The following is a 16,741-nucleotide window of genomic DNA, read 5'->3' on the forward strand; positions in this document are numbered from 1 at the left end:
TGTTTTAATTAAGTCCCGTTAAATGCGCATTCAAGACATGAAAAAGCGATTCGGGTTTCTTTAAGCAATTATATGTCAATGCATTAGCATGAAACATGTATATAATATCTTATCTCTTTTGCTGCCCCTCAACCCTTTTACCTCATTTGTCTTTATACCTAACTGGAACATTGGCAGATCTGATAAACGTACACGCTGGAATCTTCATATTTGCCTTATGGAAGTTGCTTAAAATGCAACTAATTGCTATCATTGTAGTTAGTTAGTAAGGCGCCTGTAACAGATTCACCAGCTAGAAAATAGCGTGTTCTCATACGTTGTCATATTCGCATTACGTTTCTGAAAAAGCAAAGGCCCTTACATCTTCGCTAGCCAAGGGTTACGATCCACTCCCGCTAAAAGAGCGGGAGTGGATCGTAACCCTTGGTTAGCGAAGATGAGGCCCTTAAGGAGCTCAACTCTCTTGATAACAACAGGATGGTTATAGACTTAGCATTAAAATGAAGTTGTAATGCGGAAAAAAATAAGTTCAACAAGTAACAACGTCTAAAAACCCGATTTTTAAAGAGGTTGTAAAGATCATTTAATATCTTAAGATACCATTTTGTCCGTGTCGCGGCAATATTATGTGACCATCAAGAAAATGCAATTCAAGTGAAGTTACAACTCATGTTTTCAGTTTGTAAACCAGTCAGACTCTATTGTATTTATTTTAAAAATTGTCCCCAATACAGAAAAGGAGATGATAAATATTGTTTATGTTTTAAAATTCTGATGTAAAACAAATGAACAACACTTATCAGGGTTAAGGACAACTGGAAAATTTGTTTGTATTCTACAAACTGAAAATTTGGAAATTTTAATTTACTTACTTTATATGTCGGTCTAACTGACAGAGCCGTGGTGTAGTGGTTAGTGCATCGGACTACTAACACAAAGGTTCCTGGTTCGATTACCGTTTGGGATGAAAATTTCAGGAACTCAATTTTCGGCTCTCCCTTGACACCATCTGCGAGTATGGTCTTGAGGAAACGATGATAGTCCGTCGGAAAGGGACGATAAATGGCTGACCCGTGTTAAGAGAGAGCCACATCTCTTGCACGTTAAAGACACCCTTGTAGATTTCGAAAAAGAGTAGGCTAATGCCGCTACAAGGCAGCACTCGCACCCGCAAAGTGGAAAGGGATTAATATAAGTTGCAAAACTTGTTTCCCAATCCACTATAAATAAATATGTTTAAACTAAATGTTGTGAAAGCTTGATAGCACGTAAAACACCAGTTAATTTCTACAAATCGATCCAGTTCTCTTACTTGTGAATTATGAAAAATGATATCAAAATTATATATATAATTATATTTAATCAACAATCAAAACCACATTACATAACCTTTAGTAATTTTAGCAGATAAAAACAAAGTTGAAAAGTGTGAAAGCCATTGAAGAGATTGAACAGACGTATGTTTACAAGTCAGCTGGTTTCCGCTTCAGTTTATCTTTCGAAGTAAAGCGCAGTGTTATTTCATACGGGAATCGGGGAAAATAGATTAAAACTGATAAGAACTTGATCAAATTTCTGAAATTGTTTTTGATATTTAGTACGCGAACTCTGCAGCATTTACAGATTGAAAACATGGAGAGTACAAGTTCCATTTTGTTATTTGTGCTTTTGTGGATAAATTCAAGCTCGGTATGTATGCAACCTTATAGAAATTTATTTTTCTTTCTTTTAAATTAAAAACAGCTTAGAGCGTCATTATTGTAATTGAGCATTAATAGTTGATTTTATAAACAGTACCAATTCGAATATCAACGATTGTCATGATCTTTTCTTTTTCGCAGAGATGAGGAAGTTATATTTTACAATTTTGATTTTTTTTTTTTTCATTAAAAATATGGTTATTTTCTGAGAAAAAATATGTAACAACATTAATTATTATTGAAACAGATGTGCTTTATACTTGTATTACATACATTTTCCAACAATTTACACCTACATCTATGCATAACAATTCACGCTTGTTATTTATGAAGCTGATAATTCAAGAATTTAAATTTAGTTTGACATTTGAGAGGATCTGGGGTTTTTTTCTTCTGATTTTGATGATGTAATGTACAGAATGAAAAATGTAACAAAAAATGAACTCAAAATATAAAATTTTAATCTTTCTACATTTCTAGGTTTATATCATCAACAAAGATAGTTTTATCAACAATGTTGATACTATGATAATTCGTTGGAATGTAGATTCAAAATATAAAATACGCCTCTCCTTATTTATAATGAGATATGAGAATGGCAGAACCGTCTGGTTAATTTAATAGTACTTCTGTCTTATATAAACAAGCGTTACCCACAGTTGACCTTTCTTTGTGTTCAAGAAGTAACCACTCATACAAAACAAGATAGTTATTAATGCACTTCAGATTTTGGATTTAATTGAAAATTTATAGAAGAGAAAACTACAGTTGAACCTTTGAAGTATCAATTTGTCAACTCTTTGAGTGTTAACTCATTCTTGCTTTGTAGATTTTAAAAAGTTTGAAGTGGTATTCCCATATAAATATATTTAAATAATTTTCCTCACACTAAAAAAGATGGAATATAACTCTGAGATATAAATATACTGTATTGGATTAGTGCGTTTTTTTACCATCGCATTACAAATACATGGGTCTACATGATGTACAAAAGAAGTCCGAACCTCTCTTCAAAACCGAGCTTCAAAATCTATTGAATTTTCCATCTTGCAAAAGATCGCAGATTTTGTTTATACTTGTCTTGAAACTAATTTTATCTGCGTTGTAAACTAGCTATACAGCCTATACTGTTTATATAAGATTTGGACGAAAGCATTAAAGCCAGGCTAATAATGAGATCATACTAGGGCGGTAGTATGTCTTTTCTCTGTCAGCCATCATATTTGATCGCTTGTTTAACTTATTGCTCTACGTCACTGATTCCTTTGAGACAGGTTGCTTATCGGCGATAGAAAAACAGCACCCTATCTATAAGAGATATGATTTATAGCACGTGGCTAACATAGAAACTGACGAATCTCTGCTTTGCTCTTATCATATATTTTTTTAAATTATATTTTTCACAAAGTTGTACAAATTACGTAATCGTTTGATGTTAATAATTTTAAAATGTCGGTTCAATTTAAAACTAAATCCTTTAGTCTTTTTTAATAGCTATTCTATACATGATATATAGTTTCAAGGGAATTAGCAATTAGACTGCAGCAGCCAATCATTTTAACATTGAAATATTTAATCTTGTTTGTGATTTGTGTTTTATTCATTTGTAAAAGACCGTTCTTGGGCTTTTCTACATGCACTAGTGAAGAGCTGTAGCAATCACACTACATCTTCTTATTTTTATATGTTTACGATAAGCTTCAAATTGTTTCTGCTCTAAAAATAAATATAATTAGCACGAATTAATAGGCTATGATAAACAAGGTTGTTTCAAAATTACAGGTAGTAGAACATGTCAATGAATATAAGTAAGGTTGTTACATCTTTAGCTTTTAAAAAAGCAGACATAAGGGGAAAAGAAAGGGGAAAACCCAACTTCATAGTTAGGATATTTAAAATATTATCAATCTTTCATAAAGTGAGTTCTTGATCACGACTTGCAATTACTAAGAAAATAGATTCCAATACCATCTGGTAAAGTTCGCCTTAGATGGTTTTTGCAATTCTGTTTATGTCACTTTTGGTAATGTTTTCAAGTATATACATCTTTGGCGGACGCATCAAATTTATATATAGAGATTTATTCTTATTTTGTACTATGTAAGATACCGGTATTTTAGTATCGTGTAACAGCTACAGGTCATAGAAATAAAACCTCTGTTTTGTTTTCAATATTTTAATGACCATGTATGTTGTAATTTTTGCTGTACACGACTATTGCAAGATGTATTTTTTATCAATTGTTAAAAAGCATTGATTTTTTTTGTCTCAATGTAGAAAAGCTAACGTAAATATTATCTTCATTAGCGCTTGATAAGTAATACTAATGCGAAGCAAGCTGTCAGACAGGTGCTATAAAGTTTATCACACACTAAGTATGTTGATTTACATTTACTTTTCTACTGAACACCTGCTGCAAGTCATGGTATCATACAGATACTAGCATTATGGACGTGCATTCCATGGAATCGCTGTCATTTTAATATATAAAGCGTGCATCGTTTTTGATTTATGTTTCATTGCACCTCTTGTGTTCGCCATTTGGCAGTGATGTAATTGGTGAGTTTTTGAATGAAAAGAATATAAAATGTTGTATCATAGATGTAATACCCATGGGAAGTACATGTGTATTACATATACGGTTCATTGGTATATTACATATACGGTTCATTGGTATATTACATCTACGGTTCATTGGTATATTACATCTACGGTTCATTGGTATATTACATCTACGGTTCATTGGTATATTACATCTACGGTTCATTGGTATATTACATCTACGGTTCATTGGTATATTACATCTACGGTTCATTGGTATATTACATCTACGGTTCATTGGTATATTACATATACGGTTCATTGGTATATTACATCTACGGTTCATTGGTATATTACATCTACGGTTCATTGGTATATTACATCTATGGTTACATATTATTGCCAATGAGACAATTATATAACAGGGACAAAAAAGCAATTACTGGTCACCGACCGTACGGCATCCAAAATTGAACAAACGCGTTACTGTATAGATAGCTATAATAAAGGTCCCTACATGACAAAAGGTGAAATACTTCAAACGAAAACCCATCAGGATAATTCATGAATTTAAACAAATTAAAAAAAAACAGCAAACAACGACAACCTTGAATTACAAGCTCTTGACTAAGTACAGGCAAAACATAATGTTCCGAGATCAAATACATTTTGTGAACGCTCAACCCTCCTCTGGCTTTTATACAGTGTAGTAACAGCACATCATAAGAACAAACTGTTTCCACCAGTAATTGTGATAGACCCCCCTCCTGAAACTATCATCCTGACAATGAATACCTACACCAAATCGGGAAAAGCTCTCATTTATGTGTCTTATACATAGAAAAACATGATAAATGAAACATGAAACAAGCAATTATTTCTTGAGAACAAGCAATTATTTCTTGAGACTTTATTGATGGAAATCAGAGGAAAGACTATTTCATATGCAAGTTATAAGAAAAAAGAAAAGGATAAAAAGGTTCTAGATTTACAAAGGGAAATTGATTTATTAGAAGCAAATTTTAAGGAAGAATTAATAAATCAATTAAAAGATAAAAAACAAGAACTGGAGGATATAAGGAAAGAAAAGATGAAGGGTAAATTAATACGTTCAAGGGTAAAATGGATTGAGGAAGGAGAAAAGCCAACTAAATATTTTTGTGGTCTTGAGTCAAAAAATTTTACTAGTAAAATTATACCAAAAGTCGAAACAGAAGATGGAAGGATTATAACAAAGCAATGTGATATTTTAAAAGAAACAAAAGTATTTTATGAAACATTATATAAAAATAGGGATTGCAGTTTAAATGGCTGTAAATTAGAACAATTAGAAAATGATTTAAAAAATTTAAATTTTGAAAAATTGACAGAGGATGAAAAAAATAATTTAGAAGGGGAGATAACTATAGCTGAGGCAGGTTTAACATTACATAAAATGAAAAATAATAAATCTCCTGGATCTGATGGTTTTTCGACTGAGTTTTTTAAATTTTTTTGGAAAGATTTAAAATATTTTATTGTAGAATCTCTAAATTATGGATTTCACATTGGATCATTATCAGTCACTCAAAAACAAGGTATTATCACATGTTTGCCAAAGGATAACAAGCCACGCCATTTTCTGAAGAACTAGCGCCCAATTTCATTATTAAATACAGTTTATAAAATTGGGTCAGGGGTGATCGCAAATAGATTTAAAAAAGTTTTAGATAAACTTATCAATTTAGATCAAACTGGCTTTATAAGTGGGCGTTATATGGGAGATAATATCCGACTTATATATGATATTTTGCAGTATACCGAGGAAAAAGATATACCTGGTTTATTACTGTTGATAGACTTTGAAAAAGCTTTTGATACAGTATCCTGGGATTTTCTTTTAGCAGTTCTGACTTTTTTCAACTTTGGGAATTCCATAATCAACTGGATAAAAGTACTTTACAATAATATTAGCTCTTCAGTCATTCAGGGTGGAAATTTATCAGAGTTCTTTGGTATTGGACGAGGCTGTAGACAGGGGGACCCATTATCACCGTACCTTTTCATATTATGTGCAGAGATTTTGGCAATAAAGGTTAGAGGTAATAAGAAAATACAGGGTATAGAAATTTCTCAAGTTGAACATAAACTATCTCAGTTTGCAGATGACACTTCTCTGATTTTAGATGGAAGTGAAGAATCTATGGAAGAAGCTTTATTAGAGCTAGATTGGTATGCGAAACTTTCTGGACTAAGGATAAATTTTACAAAAACTCAAGTAGTATGGATAGGAAGTAAAAAATACAGTAGAGAAATGTTATGCAAGAACAGAGATTTATCATGGGGGTCAACTTCTTTTAAGCTGTTAGGGATAAACTTTGATATTGATCTTGATAAAATTTTAAACTTAAATTATACTGATAGGTATCATCAGATAAAAAATTTGATAAATACATGGTCTAAAAGAAACTTAACAGTTATTGGTAAAATATCTGTGGTTAAAACTCTTATTCTTCCAATACTTAATCATCTCTTTTTAACATTACCAAACCCAAATGCTGAGATGATTAAGAAAATTAATGATGCTATTTATTATTTTTTATGGAACTCACCAGTACATAGAGTTAAAAAAGAAGTGTTACACATGGATTATAAGAATGGTGGTTTAAAGATGATAAATATTCATCTATTTATGATAGCTTTAAAATGTACATGGATAAGAAAATTGTTTAGTTCTAACTGTAAATGGTCAACTATTTTATTTACAAATATGGATAAAGAAAAATTGTTTAAACTAGGAAATAGTTACACAACAAATACTATTTCAAATGTCAAAAATAAATTTTGGATTGATGTTTTTAAAGCATGGCAATATTTTGTAGATAAAGATATAAATTCTACATGGGAATATTTTCTTGCTAGTCCATTATGGATGAATAAGAATATAAATATCAACAATAAACATGTATTTTATAGAAGTTGGTATAATAAAGGTATTGTTTTTGTAAATGATGTGATTAGTAATAGTGGAAAGTTTCTCTCATATGGGGAAATAAAAGACAAATTTGATATTTCTGGGAATGTAATGATGTATAATAGTATCATTTCAGCATTAAATAAGACAAAGAAGCTGTATTCAAGGGGAGATAATAAGCTCACAGAACCTTTTATTCCCTCTTTTGTTCAAACCATTTTAAAAAGGAAAAAGGGAACTAAAGATATATATTGGATGTTAATACCTAAAGTGGTTCCTAATGGGGAGAAAAAGTGGAATCAAATTTTGGAACTTAATGAATTGGAATGGAGAGAAATTTTCAAACTTCCTTTTGCAGTTACTAATAACACAAAATTACAATGGTTACAGTTTAGAGTAAATCATAGAATATTAGCTACAAACAAATTTTTGTGTAAAATTAATGTCATAAATAGCCAGCTATGTAATTTTTGTAAGGAAGAAATAGAAACTATAGAACATGTACTATGGAATTGTGAAAATGTCCAGAATTTATTAGAAGAAATAGATATATGGTTTTTATCTAATGGTATAAGTATTTCATTCACCAAAAAGAATTTTTTGTTTGGTGATGTCTCACATGTATACAAGGGTGAAATTTCAAACCTGATTTTTCTGTGTCTTAAACAATATATTTATAATACAAGATATTTCCAGAAAGTTTTATCAATTCATGCTGTGAAGAAAGTACTAAAAGATCTATATAATCTAGAGAAGTGTATAGCAGTAAGAAACAATAAACTTGAGAGTTTTAATAAATTGTGGATTCTATTTACTCATTTGTTTCAATTGTAATTAAAGTCCTATTATAATTCATATGTGAAAAACATGATAGAATGTTAATTTTTGAACCATCAAAAAAGCTACATAAAAAATATTCATCAGAAAATTATATTTATTTTTTTTTTTTTTTTTTTTTCTGTATTAATTTTTAATTTTTTTTTCTTTATTTTAATTTTTGATTTAATTTAAATTGATTAATTTAACCTCAAAATTTTCCATTCTTAAAAAAACGAAAAAAAAAATCTTGAATATCTGTATGTTTGTTAAAATGATTATTCTAATATGATGAATTCATGTATTTGTGGTCCTTATTTTTGAACTTTTATTATGTTATTTTTTATTGCAAATGAAAAATGTTGTATTATATTGTAACTACAGCTGATATATTTTTTTGTAAAATGAACTAACAAATACTAACACATATATATTTACATGATCTATTGCTAACATTAACGAGGCCGGGATAAGGTACCGGTATTCGATGTTTTCATTACTAACAAATGTACAGATTTCAATAAAAAAATGAAAATTAAAAAAAAAAAAGAAAAACATGATAAATGGAGATCCAATTTTACTTAACAACATCTAGGTATCAACTTTGATGTTCTTACAAAAACACTATTAAAATAAACATTAGAATGTATCTTTGAGTCTCTATATAGTTGTCTCAGGAGATATCTGTCTTTGTCTGCTTGTGGTTATTTCCGTCCTATCCTGTCCTCATTAGTTGTACATTTGTGGTTTGGGTTTATTTATAAATTATAATATCTAAGGAGGATATTTATTAACTCACTTGAAAGTTTTAGAGGATTTATACTCACTTGGGAATTTTAGAAGAGTTATATTTACTCACTTGGAAGTTTAAGATGATTATATTAACTATAACTTGGGAATTTTAGAGGATTTATATCTACTCACTCTGAAATGTTAGCGTTGTTTCGCCCTGTCTGTCATTCAAGTTAATTTTCCTATTTCTTACGTTCTTGGTGTGGCTCATTAAGCTTTAGAATATGTATATGTATGCAGAATGAGTCTGGTATGTTGAATATATCATTGTCTAAAAACTTTATTCTCGTATCCAGGCGTTTGTACATTCTTAAAGATTCTTAAAGATTAAATAGGCCGATTTAAACAGTTATTATATATAGATACGGTGCTAAATGGGTGCGGTTACACCCTATGGAATCTTGCTAACCAGTCTATATACATGTAGGTGTATTGACAAAATATGGTGTTATCGTGTCAAGCATTGAGTATTTCATTAACACTATAAAAGTGAGTTTAAATATGGTTTTATACAGAAAAGTGATTAACGGATTAATTATATAGAATAATGAGTCAAAGTAATAATAAATAATGAGAAAAAAGGCACAAAAAATAAAGAATATAAAAATGAGGTGATAAAATATATAGAATAGAGAACAAATGACAAAAATTATACCATACAGAAATATGACTAGCCTAACTTGAAGAATACAGAATTGAGGGACCTGGTCACTTTCAACATGTTCACTATGATGTCCTTTCGGTTCTCCAACATCATAATCAATACGTTTTAAGATAAAAAAAAAAAAAAAACGTGCACCTTCTATATATTCAAAATTCATCATTTGTAATGTCTCTGCTAAAACTTAGAAATGATACCACTTCTATTTGATTTACATCTTGCTGTAGAGAATGTAAACTGATAGCTTTTGATATAAATATAGAATGTAAAATGATAGCTTTTGCTATATATAGAGAATGTAAAATGATAGCTTTTGATATAAAAAGAGAATGTAAAATGATAGCTTTTGATATAAATAAAGAATGAAAAATGATAGCTTTAGATATAAATAGAGAATGTAAAATGATAGCTTTTGATATAAATAGAGAATGTAAAATGATAGCTTTTGATATAAATAGACAATGTAAAATGATAGCTTTTGATATAAATAGACAATGTAAAATGATAGCTTTTGATATAAAAAGAGAATGTAAAATGATAGCTTTTGATATAAATAGAGAATGTAAAATGATAGCTTTTGATATAAATAGACAATGTAAAATGATAGCTTTTGACATAAAAAGAGAATGAAAAATGATAGCTTTTGATATAAATAGAGAATGTAAAATGATAGCTTTTGATATAAATAGAGGATGTAAAATGATAGATTTTGACATAAAAAGAGAATGAAAAATGATAGCTTTTGATTTAAATAGACAATGTAAAATGATAGCTTTTGATATAAATAGAGAATGTAAAATGATAGCTTTTGACGTAAAGAGAGAATGAAAAATGATAGCTTTTGATATAAATAGAGAATGTAAAATGATAGCTTTTGATATAAAAAGAGAAATGTAAAATGATAGCTTTTGATATAAATAGAGAATGTAAAATTATAGCTTATGATATAAATAGAGAATGTAATATGATAGCTTTTGATATAAATAGACAATGTAAAATGATAGCTTTTGATATAAATAGACAATGTAAAATGATAGCTTTAGATATAAATAGAGAATGTAAAATGATAGATTTTGACATAAAAAGAGGATGAAAAATGATAGCTTTTGACATAAAAAGAGAATGAAAAATGATAGCTTTTGATATAAAAAGAGAATGAAAAATGATAGCTTTTGATATAAAAAGAGAATGTAAAATGATAGCTTTTGATATAAATAAAGAATGAAAAATGATAGCTTTTGATATAAAAAGAGAATGTAAAATGATAGCTTTTGATATGAATAGAGAATGTAAAATGATAGCTTTTGATATAAATAGACAATGTAAAATGATAGCTTATGACATAAAAAGAGAATGAAAAATGATAGCTTTTGATATAAATAGAGAATGTAAAATGATAGCTTTTGATATAAATAGAGAATGTAAAATGATAGATTTTGACATAAAAAGAGAATGAAAAATGATAGCTTTTGATATAAATAGAGAATGTAAAATGTTAGCTTTTGATATAAATAGAGAATGTAAAATGATAGATTTTGACATAAAAAGAGAATGAAAAATGATAGCTTTTGATATAAATAGATAATGTAAAATGATAGCTTTTGATATAAAAAGAGAATGTAAAATGATAGCTTTTGATATAAATAGAGCTTTTGATATAAATAGACAATGTAAAATGATAGCTTTTGATATAAATAGAGAATGTAAAATGATAGCTTTTGACATAAAAAGAGGATGAAAAATGATAGCTTTTGATATAAATAGAGAATGTAAAATTATAGCTTTTGATATAAATAGAGAATGTAAAATGATAGCTTTTGATATAAAAAGAGGATGAAAAATGATAGCTTTTGATATAAATAGAGAATGTAAAATTATAGCTTTTGACATAGATAGAGAATGTAAAATGATAGCTTTTGATATAAATAGAGAATGAAAAATGATAGCTTTTGATATAAATAGACAATGTAAAATGATAGCTTTTGACATAAAAAGAGAATGTAAAATGATAGCTTTTGACATAAATAGAGAATGTAAAATGATGGATTTTTATATAAATAGAGAATGTAAAATGATAGATTTTTATATAAATATAGAAAGAGGGTTTTACGTCTACATGCAATGTAACCTTACGTTAGTATAAATCACGATCTTATCATGTTGCAAAAACTTATAGATTTCATCTCATTTTATTTCAGGGACAAAATTACACCATAACTTCAGTAGTTGTAAGTATTGACACTTTTCATATAGTTCCAGACTTGCTAAACTCATTACCACACAAAATTCTCATTACGACAAAGAATACACACCACATCCGTTAATATTATCTGTTCTAATTTACAAAAGACAATTCCAAGACTGCCTTACAGTTGGAAAGAGAACCTGATAGATCCATTGATTACGTGAGAATTACATCTCACAAAAAAACACTCCAACATTCATCCTATTGTTATTGTAGCTAAATATCAAATTGGTTGATAAATTAGCAGATATAATTGAGAATGGAATTGGGAAGGTGTCAAAGAGACAATTATAACCCGAGCAAAAAGCAGAAAACAGCTCATGGCTTCCAATGGGTCTTTAACACAGTGAGAAAATCCCACACCCGGAGACGAGCTTCAAAGACAGCATTTTAGAAACTAGCTACTTATGATGCAAAACTTTGTCAAATCAAATCATTTTCCTCGGAGTTTAGTAAATTTTTGTTATTTTACTTTTTATTGGTGTTAAAATGCCAATATTTGAGTGTTATCAAGATAGACATGAAAACACTTACGAACATGCAATGTTCTAGGTTAACCAACATTCTTATAATTATATCATATATTTCGATATTTTGGTAAAGTCTACAAATTTGGAAGTAAAAGTGCAATATTCTCGATGATATTGTTTATAGATATAAAACAAAATGATATATATGTGATACAAAAAAAAGTTTGTATTACATAGTTCTAGTTTTCTTGGCTATTTCACAGTAATTTTAGTTATGTCATATTAGTGACTTACTAAACGTTAACATAGTATTATTTACATGTAATTTTTCTATCATCAGACATGTTGTTGAAAGATGGGGCTATACTCTTTACTTTTTGAAAATGTTTATGTCTTTATTTTCCTGGCTGAGGATAAACAACGTTTGGTTTGAAATAGTTAGCTCATAGCTATCTGTTTTCCCCTTTATTTAAAACACCAATAGTATCTCAATCAAGCCAGAGTATTTTTCTATTTAGGAGGATCCTTATTTGATAGATAATGGCGATGGAACATTTTCTGGTTTTATGGTAGATCTTTTAGATGCTCTAGCAAAACGAGATGGATTTTTTTCGTATGAAATAGGGTTAAACCCTGATGACAAGTATGGGTCACAGGACGGCTCAGGCAACTGGGATGGCATGATAGGTGAATTACTTCAAGATGTAAGTAATTATATTGTAGCTCTTATATCAATTTATTCAAAGAGATTAGATATCATGATACCTCTATAAAATTTCCATTCGATCATTAGTCTAAGAAAGTAAAACCATATTGCTCTCATCAGTTCTTCATTAAATTATGTATTACCATTCGGCCCAAATTTAAGTTATGGTAGTTATAACTCCATTATTTTATATTTATATGTTCAACTGCTTAAATCAATATAAATTGATATGATTCAAAGTTGCAATTTCTCCCAATTAACAAATCGCATGGTTAAACTCCCTCAAGTAAAGTTGTTTAAAGGTTAAACTTTCAAACGAAAAGATCAGTTTATAAGCTGTTTATGACTATGATTCAATTCTTTTTTTCTTCAAATTGCTGTTAAATAGTTATTACTTAAGATGTTGAAGATTAAAAAGATGGAAGAAAACTTGGAAAGATATGGTATAACTGCCACTAAGACAGCTCTCGCCCGGAGATCAAATAACGGTATATAAGTCATCGTAGGCCGCCAACAATGAGCCAGACTTATACCTCATATAAAGCTATAAAACGTCCTGAAATGACAAATTTAAAACAATTCCAACGAGAAAACAAGTAGTACAATAATTGCATGAAGTTTGTATAAAACAATAAACGAAACACTAATATGTTATATAGCAACAAACACCTGGACAAATCTTCAGGTAGGATTTATCAATATTTTCATTTTCAATTTTCAATTATAGCCGGATATTCAAATTGCTGCAGCACCAATAGTAATAACAGAAGAGAGAAAGTCAGCAGTACCGTTCACAAGACCGTTCCTTAATGTTGGACATCGTATTGTAATCAAGAAACCTGTGGTCAAATTTCGAACCTTGAGTGTATTATTCGAGCCCTTTAGTTTACAGCTATGGATTATGGTTATCGTCATATGTTTTATTGTTTCTGCACTGTTGTTCATCGTAAACAAGTTTAGTCCTTCAGAGTGGAGTAGGATCCGTCCAGAGGACGACCCGACAAACGCAAAAGATAGTTTTTCTGCTCACAACGCATTTTTCTTTGTCCACAGCACATTAACATGGCAAGGTATGTAAATTATAATTAAGAAGAAAAATAATAAAATAATGAACTATAGAGGAATGAAATGAACAAGAAGGCCACTGAACACGTCAAAGAATCACGACACCATTGAAATAAAACAAATCATATATCTCTTGTAAAGGGGGGGGGGGGGACATTTTAAATAGTACATCATATTTTTATGCCCCACCATTATATTTCCTGGTCTGTGCCTCCGTTCGTTCGTTCGTTCGTCCGTCCGTCTGTCGCGTTTCAGGTTAAAGTTTTTGGTCAAAGTAGTTTTTGATGAAGCTGAAGTCTAATCAACTTGAAACTTAGTACACATGTTCCTTATGATATGATCTTTCTAATTTTAAAGCCAAATTAGACTTTTGACCCCAATTTCATGGTCCACTGAACATAGAAAATGAAAGTGCTAGTTTCAGGTTAAAGTTTTTGGTCAAGTTAGTTTATGATGCAGTTGAAGTCCAATCAATTTAAAACTGAGAACACATGTTCCCTATGGTATAATCTTTAATTTTAATGCCAAATTAGATTTTTTACCCAATTTCACGGTCCATTGAACATGGAAAATGATAGTACGAGTGGTGCATCCGTGTACTTTGGACACATTCTTGTTATACTAGTATTCAATTTTTTTTAAATGTTTTATTAATTTCAGATGGGAAATGAAAATATCTTATAGACGCAAAACGTAGTTTAAGTAATTTTATAAGATTTTTAAACAAAAGTTATCAAAGAAACACACACATAAAATGGCAACAGCTGGCCTACGAAAGTTAAAACTTTAAACAAATAAATGAAATGGTCCAAACTCTAAATCAACAGTCTTCTCCGCTTGTAAACGTTGAATTTAAGTTACAAAATTTGCTGTTATGCATTGGCTTCTTTGTCTAATATGTTTACTCTCATCTGTATTCTTATGTTCATTTTACTATTTCAGGTTACAAAGAAGTACCACGGTCCCCAGCAGGTAGAATTTTAGTCACAATGTGGTTTAGCTTTATATTTTTTATGGTCATAGCCTACATCGCCAATCTCACGGCATTCTTCTTAGCCAGAGAGACAGATAAACCAGTCGTTCCTTTCAAAACATGGCAGGAAATGACGACACAGTCAAGTGTTTTATATGGCGTTAAACCAGGCGGTGTGATGCATAGAAATATGAAAGTTACAAAAGATCCCATGCTACAACATGCTATTCAAAATATTGAAACATATTCTACGACATTTAGTTCTTCTGATGATGGAATAAAGAGAGTCAGGGAATCAGATGGATCATTTGCAGCCATTGTTCCAGTAGATGAGGGTTCAAAATATATTAACAATGAGCCCTGTGACCTTATGTTTGTTGGCGCGAATATTGTGAATATACCATATGGCATAGCTTGTAAATCAGTTGACATATGTAACAGACTTACTGTCGCGTTGTTAAAAGAATCGGAATCTGGTGGTTTATATTTACTGGAGCAGAAATGGCTCACCCCAAAATCTAATTACAAGTGTCCAGTTTCCAGTTTAGAGAACTATATCAGTAAACAAGAAACAGCACGTCTTTCAGCACGACCATTGACTATTGCTGATGCATCTCTAGCTTTTGTTGTTCTTCTCCTTGGTATAGTGTTCTGTATCCTCTTTCTCGTCATCGAAGTATTAGTTCACAGACGACGTAAAATGGTAAGTATCAGTAGATTTTGAACTAAAACTAGTGTACAGCTGTTTTACGCATTGACTCAACAAATTACTCTGCTTGTTACAAGTCAGGAATCATTTCAGAGATTGTCTTTAGGTATATATGTGTCTCGATTTGAGTTTTTCAATACTTTACTAGCCTCTGAACGATTTAAATCACGATTTAAATCACTAAACAATTTCTCTAGACTCCTTTGTGTTTAATCCTGCTTGATTGTTGGTTCTTTTGATGTAACTGACACCACGTTTCTTGTTACTCATATCAATATAGTATTTGATTAACTTTCTTCTTTTAGAAATCATCAAGAATCAGTAAAGAGGGCCAAACCAACAAGAGTGCTGATGTGGAGCAGGCCACAGACGAACAAGAAAAGGCACCAATTGCTACAAACGAGGCTACAAACAATATAGACTGAACTAATATATAAGAAAGGATAATACATGCTTATCGATATTGCGAATATTTCACGGGCAGAAAATTCAACACAACCAAAATTTTCCTCCATCAATTTCAAATTGTGAAGTAAAATATGATCACTAAATAGAATATTAATGATATTTGAAAAAGCGGATTGTAAAAGAATAACTAGGATGTGCAATGAATTATAAACAAAATACTCGGTTTATATAATTATTTGATATGTAGGCTAAAGCCAAGAATAAAATAGATTGTTTATGAGACAGATTTTGCTTTAATTGTTGGTGTCTTACCATGTTTATGATCTAGCAGGGTTTGGAGGCCTTTCAACCAATGTTTTTTTCAAATTTTGATATGTGGTAAAACTGATGACAAAATGGAGATGCACTAGATTTAAACTTGTTATGTTAAGTTATGTTTTTTAGTTGCATGATTTGAAAATGGTACTTTGTTTCTTTGCAATTAGTTGAAATCTTTTCAAATTTATTGATGATATACTAAAAAAAAAACGAGCCGATAAATTATTTACTTTCAATCTTAACTTTCATCTGCATACTTTCTAATATGTTCAGTTCAAGGTCAAGCATACTTTAAATCGACCTTTACCTTTTCAAACAGACAGACTTTAAGTCCTGATAAATGGCTTTTTCCAGTTCAACATAGTTTTCACAGCAAGGAGCCAA

The 16,741-nt window shown here is 30.1% G+C and overlaps 1 protein-coding gene across 1 annotated transcript; it reads left to right on the top strand.

The window, feature by feature from the left end:
* Positions 1-1,423: 1,423 nt before the first annotated feature.
* Positions 1,424-16,321, top strand: LOC134686875 (glutamate receptor 2-like). Its single transcript, XM_063546703.1, has 6 exons — positions 1,424-1,689; positions 11,662-11,691; positions 12,697-12,882; positions 13,612-13,954; positions 14,892-15,625; positions 15,937-16,321. The coding sequence occupies exons 1-6, from the start codon at positions 1,633-1,635 to the stop codon at positions 16,054-16,056; spliced, it is 1,470 nt and encodes a 489-aa protein (XP_063402773.1). The 5' UTR covers positions 1,424-1,632; the 3' UTR covers positions 16,057-16,321.
* The last annotated feature ends 420 nt before the right edge of the window (positions 16,322-16,741 follow it).

The sequence above is a fragment of the Mytilus trossulus genome, chromosome 1 (genome assembly GCF_036588685.1).
Source record: "Mytilus trossulus isolate FHL-02 chromosome 1, PNRI_Mtr1.1.1.hap1, whole genome shotgun sequence".
In the NCBI taxonomy this organism is placed as follows: domain Eukaryota; kingdom Metazoa; phylum Mollusca; class Bivalvia; order Mytilida; family Mytilidae; genus Mytilus; species Mytilus trossulus.